Raw genomic sequence first — 8,819 nt, 5'->3', positions numbered from 1 at the left:
GAAACTGTACTAAAAGTACATAAAAAGCAGAATGATCTACACTATTAAACTCCTCCATGGCTTCCTTTACCTACAGATAAAATACGATCTGACAGAAGGAGCCCAACGGTGTCTGCACACTGAGTTAAGGCCATGTAGATTGTCTCAGTCCTCCAGGTCACCTCATCCAAGACAGTCAAGTAGAGGTCAACTGGACTGCCTTGGTTTCTTGGAAGACGTTTCACTTCTCATCCAAGAGGTGTCTAACTGAAGAAGTACAATCTGATTTCCCTTGTCTAAACTGGAGGAACAGATGACGGCGCCAGCCAATCAGAGCGCATCTTTGTTGGCTACAAGGTGGAATCCTAGTAAACCAGTGTTTCAGGTAGTGTGAATAAACCATAAGAAGCTAAGAGTGTGAATGATCTGGTCCAATTCTAGCTTAAGATTTGAAGTCAAATTTGGTTTAATCTCTGTTCCACACTTTATTTACTTTTATGTTTGTCTACGTATGTTAATTAATAATATAATACTGTATTGTGTTATAAGATAAATAACAATATATAAACAATATAAATAACAAAAATAGTTAATAAATCATTTCCTACAGGACCAATCATGTACCAATCAAGACTTGATGACAGATTTTATAAATTTTATAAAAATATTACATCTTGCATTTTTGTTGAATTATTCTAATTTAAATTAAAACTAAAACAAAGACTAAGAAAAAAATCAACACTGGAGATGTTTTATCATATCTTTGTACTGTATTGCACGCAGCCATTTGAAAGCACAGAGTTAATCATGGACTGTCATCACTTGACGCTAAACCTGAGATTATTAAAACATGTGCAAGAGTGCAGTGAGAGAGTGAGATCTCTCAGTGTCAGCTCATTTTTCATTTGTTTATATGTCAATTTACTTAGTTATTAATTTCCAGGAATGTAGTGTTTGACTTTCGTGTTCATATTTGAGGACCAAAAATCCCACAAGTTCATCTCATTTTTTAAAGTTAAGACTTTCCAGACATAAACACGGTGTCATTCATCAATCGGCTTCCCCAGGATGTTGTAAGAGACACAATATTTACCCACAATTCCACCGTAACTAATCAGTAAGACATAAACAACTGTTGAAACTGGAACATATGGAAATATTTTAAATGTGCTGCCTCCTTTTGATTACTCCAGAGTTTCAACAAAAATATATTCAAAAATGTTTTAAAGTAAAATCAACGCTGCTTTTTTGTGTGGTTGTGTGTTTGTGTGATGACAATTACCTGAGCGCAGCGTCTGTTGTTTTCACACCAGACCAGGACTTGGTCACTCTGTGAGAGACAGAGACGATAAAGGTTCAGAGAAGCAGGAGCAGAGAAATAAAACCTGCACAGGCAAATTCCACGTTTGAAGTCTGTGTTTACAGTAATCTTTAAGCAGACAGAAAGCAAAATACTGTTAATTAAAGGTCACTTACTGAAGGAAAACCTGTGATGCGGAAAAGACACACAGTCAACTTTTCTATTATTTACATAATTATCCACTGGGTGAAACGTGAGTGAGCGCACTGTGTTTGTGGCTGGAGCAGACAGACCACGTCACTTGGAGAGACGTGTGTTTGTGTCTGTGTCTGTGTGACAGCGTGTGTGTGTGTGTGTGTGTGAGTCAGGACCACTGGTTGTGGAGCATGAAACCAGTGTGACAGAGGAAGATGCCGTCATTCAGTGACACCATGATAAATCATACCATGAACAGAAGCCTTTTATCTTTAATAGAGGTGAAAACGTCCTCTCCCTTTTCATCAGTACAGTTCAGTGTTTCCTTTACATTTATTTTCCTTGGCTCCCAGCCACAGAACGATCACTGAACCATGGGTGAAATTAAAACCTCAGCTCAGGTTGAAGGTTATTCTCCATCACTTAAGAGACAAACAACTATCCACACTATATTTACACCTAAGTGTGAACATTTCACCCGATCCTGCATAGAATAAAAGAAATGAAAGTGAATGACTGTCATTGATGCTCTGCAAACAATGAATTTTGTCCTTTGCTTTCAATCCCATCAACATAGTGCACAGGGGGCAGCTCAAGCTCGGCACCTCGGGAGCAGCATGTGGGGGGAGGAGAGGCATGCTCAGTGCATCTCAGTGGCACCTGGTGGAGTTGAACCTGCAACCCTGTGGACACATGTCTGCTTTCTTAGTGCCATGGTATTTTGTGGTATTTTATTTAAAGTATTATGTATCATTGTTGTGGTTGAAGTCTAACCTGGAAAAACCTGCAACTACTTCAAAAGTGCAGTAGCACCGTAGCATAGCAACAGAGCTGCTTTCCCCACTGAAATGTTTGGTCATGATGCTATCATCCAACATCAAAACAGCTATTTAACAAACCTGTGGGTAAGTGTATGTGTGTGAGTTCTTCAGGGAGTGTGTGAGCCTCTTGAGTGTGTGTGTGTGTGTATGTGCATGGGAGGAGGGTAAGCTGTCTTAACAACTCCAGCTAAACCCTCTCCTGGGGGAGCTGTATTTAGCCTGAACCAGGTTCATCTCTTTCCACAGACACACACACGCACACACACCCTAAGTTTCTTTGCTTTGTGCTTCTGAATTTAAGCAGGTTAAAGGGTTAGAGTTGGGGTGAACATGCTGTGATTAAAGGTTGGAGGTCAAGGTTTTAGGACATAAAGAACCAAAAAAAAAAAATTAAATGACCTCTTAATAATTCATTAAAAATCCAAATTTACTAGTTTATCACCGACGTACAATATATTCAACACATCCATCTAACTGCCAACGTTAAAAAAGGAGACCAAGGAAATAAAACAATGATAAAAACCTTCTTCTCTTTAACGCCTGCTGCCAGTCATGTTTTAAATGTCAGCAAACACACAGGCCGTATGTTGATTCCCACAGGGAACAGCAGGGGGCACCCCACAGTTCTGTCAGTGCTGCTTTTTTGTGAGTACTTTATTCAACCACACTAAAATATTCCTTAAACTACCAAGTGCATTCCAGGCGTTGGATGAAGACGGCTGCCCGAACACCCATCAGTCATCCCTGCAGAGTTTGGCCATTGAGAAAACAGTGTGTGTGAAAATGACTGGTGCTCCAAGTCGTCCGCAAATTTCCACACTTCCCGCATTTTTCCCTAATTCCTGCTCCCGTCTATGTCCACTACTGCAACTACTGACTACTGCTGTGCTTGTCCAGCAGCTGGAAGCAGCAATGAAGTGGTTAGTTTTCCGAGAAGCAACAGGAGTGCGACCAAAATCAGGATCAAATCCTGAACAAATGCCTCAACAGATTCGCTTAGACAAGTTAAATATAAATTCTGCCTGTAATAATCTGACACGACTAAGTAGGAATATATTTATTCAGTATATTTCTTTCTTATGAGATGAATTATGGCTGAGATGAAAGCAGGGGAGGAGGAATCTTTAAAAGTAGATCCTCCATCCTCCATGTTTTGGAGGAAAATCAAACACACACTATCTTCATACAAACTAATCAATCTTCTTGCTGTGAGGCAAATGCAACAACCACTATTTCTGGCATGTGTCCTAACTATATCTGTCATGTTTTAAAATCTTGGGTTAGAATGAGGCAAATGCAACTGTCATGTTTTAAAATCTTGGGTTAGATGAAGAATCAGCTTTATAATTAGTAATTATACATATATATCTGTATACACACAACAATATTTGTTCTGCATTTAACCCAATAACCCATTCCTGGGGAGCGCTGATCATTTTCAGTAGCACCCAGGGAGCAAGGGAAATGGTGTTTTCTCAACACACCACAGTTGGCCAAGGAAGGATTCGTACCAGCAATCCTCTCATAACATGCCTGATCCTCTTACACAAAGGCCACAGGCTAGGATTACAGATTTGTTTGGAACAGCGTGTGTGTTGTAAACAAGAACGATGTTTAAAATGTATGAGCTAAACTTTGGGTCTAAATACACCAGACTTTTATTTGTTTCCCATCCTTTCTTCTGCTTATCCATATATACTTATATACTTATATCCATATATACTGCAGTTGTCTTGCATCTAGAGGGTTGGGCGATCAGTTCCAGTCTTGGGAGGTTGCATTCTGCCTTGCTGTTGAAAAGGAGATGGCAAAAACCTGCAGTGTGTATTAAGTGGTCTAAAGACCAGAAACTCTGGCCCCTCCTGTAAAAAGTTAAGGACAAGACTTATAGACAATGGCCAAAAATAGGAGCTTCTCCACTAAAAGAGTTGAAGACAGCATTCAAGCCGGTTAAACGTCTCCAGATTTTCTCAGAGGAGATATAAAGCTGCCCCTCACCCCCTCCCCCCCCCGGTGGCCCCCACATCTTTCTCTCTATAACCTTTTTCATGTTTTTTTCCCCGTGTCGCCTTTACCACCACATCCCTCTCTCTTTGTCACTCCTCTCTCTTTGCCCTTCTCTGTCACACAGGTCTTTCACACAAAGAGCCTATTGCAGGGCAATTACATGGGACGTATTTGCTGTCAGAACCAATCAGGCCCTTCAGATAGGCATGTTTGCTGCATGGCTATTAAACAGTGGTTAAAATCAAGTTTCTTTGGGCATGTGTGCAAATCTGTCCATGGCAAAACAGCTGCGAGTGTTGAATAAGCCAACGAGAAGAGAGAATGTGAAGACGGTGACAGAAGGCTTTCGTGAGAAAGAAATGAACAGAGGAGATTCAGAGATGGACGTTGAAGGAGGAAAACACGAAAAAGAAAAGAGTAAAAGTTCCAGTAACTGCTGTCTGTCACACTGAGTTTAACAGTGAGGGGTTATTTTTATTAATGGGGACCTAACCACACGGTACATATATCAGAAGTGAATTTCACGTTACCCACCTCGTGATGTAAGACTATAATGACAAAGCCATGGAAAAACCTAATTTATATTTAAAGACAGATTGCCATGTGGCTGAGCCGTGAACATTTTTTTTTTTATCAAGGGGTCCGAACGAGAAACCCTCCGAGGGTGAAACACCAGAGAGCCATCAGAAAGTAACTGACCCGAGTAAGAAACACTCACACTAAAGAACTTCCACATGGCTCTGATGGCTGCTGGGTCCACACTAATCACTGGTGGAGAGTAACCTTCCAATAGCAGCAGATGGAGCAACAGGGAAAAAGAGGCGGTGGCGCAAACGCACACATGTGAAAGTACATTAGCCAGTCACCGTGCACACTCACAGCTGCACACACCCTTCAGTGTGAGCAAAAGATATGAATCACACTTCTGCCAGATGCAGCCACACACAAGTCAACGTGTGCGTGCGTGTGCGTGCACGTGCGTGCGTTGTGGTCACTTTTTGTGGTGAGGTGCAGTAGAAAGTCTATTTAACACGAGGCATTAACTCTGCTAATCACACCCAGATGACCAGAAGAAAACACTTTGACGGTGAATGTCTCATGACCAACATCCACTCAACAGAATATAAAACTCTTCCCAAAAAGTCCGTCTTAAGGTCTGAAGTTCCCGATAGAAGCCCCTAATTACTGTTTGTGCATGTGTGTGTGTGTGTGTGTATATGTGTGTGTACCAACGTTAGTGTTTGCGGTGCTCCACATCCTGTAAACAACAGGCATCACAACAAAGTGGTTGTTTGATGGCCCCGAAATTCATCTCATCCGACAATTACGACAATGATACTGTCTCTCTGTTCACTTCCAATAACGATGACGACAACGAAAACGCTGTTGGTAAACAGAAAGGCTGAATGACGTAAATATAAACAGCAATACTTCTCAAATATTTACTACCACTTTTTGTATGTTTTACAATACAAAGTACTCAATTTGAAACTCTAAAAATTAGAATACCTAAAACTCAAGGTTGACTTCTTTCCAAAACAGTTACAGATTTACTTGTTGTGCCATTTGATATTATAGAGTATTGTTGAGCGTCAACGCTTTCTTCTACTGAATGAACACCCTTGCACAAAATGAAGACATGCCGCTCTGTGCCCTTCCATTTCTGCAGTGATTTACTGCCTCGGAATTTCTCGCCCTGGTTTCAGGTGAGAATCATTTCAATACCACCACCATTTTTATCACCCATCCATCATAGCTCCAAACGATCGAATGACAAAGCTCCAGAGAGAGGTAGATGCCTTATCTGTGAGGTGAATCAAACAGGCCTTTGTCTCCCATCATCTCCGCCCCCTCCTCCTCCAGTCTCTCCTCTTACCCGTCTGGCTGCATATCCCTTGACGTCTAAGCCGTTTTGTCTGGTTGCCTGTCTTCATGTGTGTCTGACACACCTGTCAGTGTCACCGTCTGACCGCTGACCCTTCTTTCCATCTCTTTGCCAGTCTTTGTGCTTGAGCACATCTGTCTACCTGAATTCATCCCCCCGTCTGTCTCTGTGCAGCCTGACCTGACCATTGTCTCTGGCCTTTTGCAGAGCGTGACTAGTTGACTGGCTAATCTTTGGGCTGATTAGATTTACCTACCACAGAGATGCTGACAAACACACATGAACGCACACTTGCCCTCATCTTTTGGCTTGAACTCCCAACCGTCCGCTCTTCAGTACCACAGACCGGTGTTTTAGTCTAATCTAATCAACTACGTATGTCGCTAAAAGACGCAGCTTTGTAGGCCAACAAGGAGTATTTCTTTCCTTTATTTTTAGGTCTTTACAACAAAGAGGAAGTCTGGAATATGACAACATACCAGCGTATATAAATACACACATGCACACACACACATGCAACAAGCTATAGTTATGCTATTACACCATACAAGGGAAAGTCGTGGAAAACCCAGAGACGCAGCAGAAAGAGAGGTGTAAATAGAACACTGGTGACTCAAATTCTAGTGGCTAAACACTAGCCACACACACACACACACACACACATAAAAAACAGCACATAAAGACACAAAAACACAGGGTTCACCCACATGAAGCCGGAGGAAGTAAAGTGTGTGTTTGTGTCTAAGTGTGGTGACGGACTATAGCTGAATGAGTAAAGCTTTATATGTCTCATTGATGTTACCGTCACTGGACCTATTATTAAAAAGGATTTTTTTTTTTTCAAATCGCAAACCTTAATTTTCTTAAATGAATGAATGCAGTAACACGCAGTCACTCTCATTAATCACTCTGTGTGAGGGTGTGCACTCTCTCCATTGCCTCCTATTATAGTTGCAGCGAGTGATGCTGTTAACCAAGGATGTGGTTGAGAGGAAACTTGTTTCTTTGTTTTTCCTAAATTTCAGAGGAACCTTTTCAAAGGATCTTTTCACTGTGATGCAAAAAACACTCGTTTGCATTGCTGAATCACAAAGTCAATAACTTTTACTACTTTGAATTTTTATTTGACGTCAAGTAAACGGTAATATGTTATTTAGTTGTAGACGAATCACGCGACAAACGGTGAAAGATAATAAAAATGGCAGTTTATCTTGACGCCAAAAATATACAGAATAACAAGGATCCTTAGCCCAACACATTTTTGTTGTGCATTTTTGTTTTTAAGGCAACAATTACTTTAATGACTGATTGTTTCGTTTGTTGTTTTTCTCCATCTGGTTATTTATTTTGGATTTAAATATAATTTTTCCTGCCCATTGTACAGTCCACCCTGGCATCTTGAAATAACTTCTTTTTGTCCAAGTAAACCATATGCATTTCACAATGTTATGAAACTGGGAAAAACTAAAACAGCACATGCTGGCATTTTTACTGGGAGAGTGGCACAGTGAAGAGTGGATCCACTAGGTGAAATAACATCACAATTATAGTAAGTCAAATGATAAGGAAAATATGGAATAACACTTTTCCACAAGATGGCTACAAAAAATGTGCTTTTTGGCATTAGTACTGATGAGAAATCACTTTTCAAGGCACAGAAATAACTGTCCTTGTTTGATGTTGGCAGAAAGTTCAATAAAATGGATAGAAAAAACACACTATAGCATTCAGCAATGCAAGCAAACTGACCAGTAGTCACCTGCTGCATATGAAATGAGTGCACCTGTCCTCACTCATCTGATAAGAAGACCTCGGAACGCAACTTCAAAATGTGTTTTGATAAGTAAACATCAATCAACATTTGACTACTGAACTCCACCACCTCATAAAGTTTAAACACCCCCTTTTCCCACCCTTCCCATTGGAGTCACCACCTCATAAAGTTTAAACCCAACGCCCCCTTTTCCCACCCTTCCCATTGGAGAAAGACAACCACACACAGACAGATTTCATTGCTGGAAAGTCATCCAGGGGCCACCCTCATTACCAAAACGCACAGGTGACGTGAGTCTATGGATGATCAACGAGAACCAGACCAAAACTTTGTTTCATCCATGAACTCACACATTCACGAGTACACAGACTTTTTCTACACCCCCAAGAGTCACTGATGCCTGAACTCTGTGGTTAATGACTTCTCCACCCACAACACAATGTGCACATGTTGAAGCCGTTAAAATAAGTGGCTCTTCAAACTTGGTAACGTCCTCACGTCCCTGTTTCACTGCCACAATATGAGTTGCAGTAATTTTGGTGAGATGAGCAATTTTGAAAATTTTAACAAAGCAACAACAATATCATCGTTTTTCCCAAGGACTGACTGTGAGTCTCTTCTGATAAAGCCTCAGTTGGACAACACATGGTTGTGAAGTCATAACATTTTTTGATTTAGGAATTTCTTGACACAAGAAGACACAGCTATGAAGCTGGCAGGTGTGGCTCTGAAGCTAGAACGAGCGAGAACAATACTGTTTTTTAAACATTTTAACAAGGTGTAATGATGCCACTTAACTTTAATCTTAGTGATAATGCCTGTGTTTACCTCCATAATTGGGCACAGATTGGGCCACGT

The 8,819-nt window shown here is 40.9% G+C and overlaps 1 protein-coding gene across 1 annotated transcript in view; it reads right to left on the bottom strand.

Annotated features, from left to right (window-relative positions):
* Window positions 1–8,819, bottom strand: part of anos1b (anosmin 1b) — a 31,737-nt gene that overhangs the window by 21,516 nt on the left and 1,402 nt on the right. Inside the window, exon 3 of the mRNA XM_008332897.3 lies at window positions 1,262–1,309. Coding sequence (XP_008331119.1) covers window positions 1,262–1,309 — 48 coding nt within the window. The remainder of the gene's footprint in view (window positions 1–1,261; window positions 1,310–8,819) is intronic.

Source organism: Cynoglossus semilaevis, chromosome 2 (assembly GCF_000523025.1).
Source record: "Cynoglossus semilaevis isolate Cse_v1.0 chromosome 2, Cse_v1.0, whole genome shotgun sequence".
NCBI classification, from domain to species: domain Eukaryota; kingdom Metazoa; phylum Chordata; class Actinopteri; order Pleuronectiformes; family Cynoglossidae; genus Cynoglossus; species Cynoglossus semilaevis.
The sequence above is the reverse complement of the archived record's forward strand: the minus strand, read 5'-3'. Positions and strand labels throughout refer to the sequence as shown.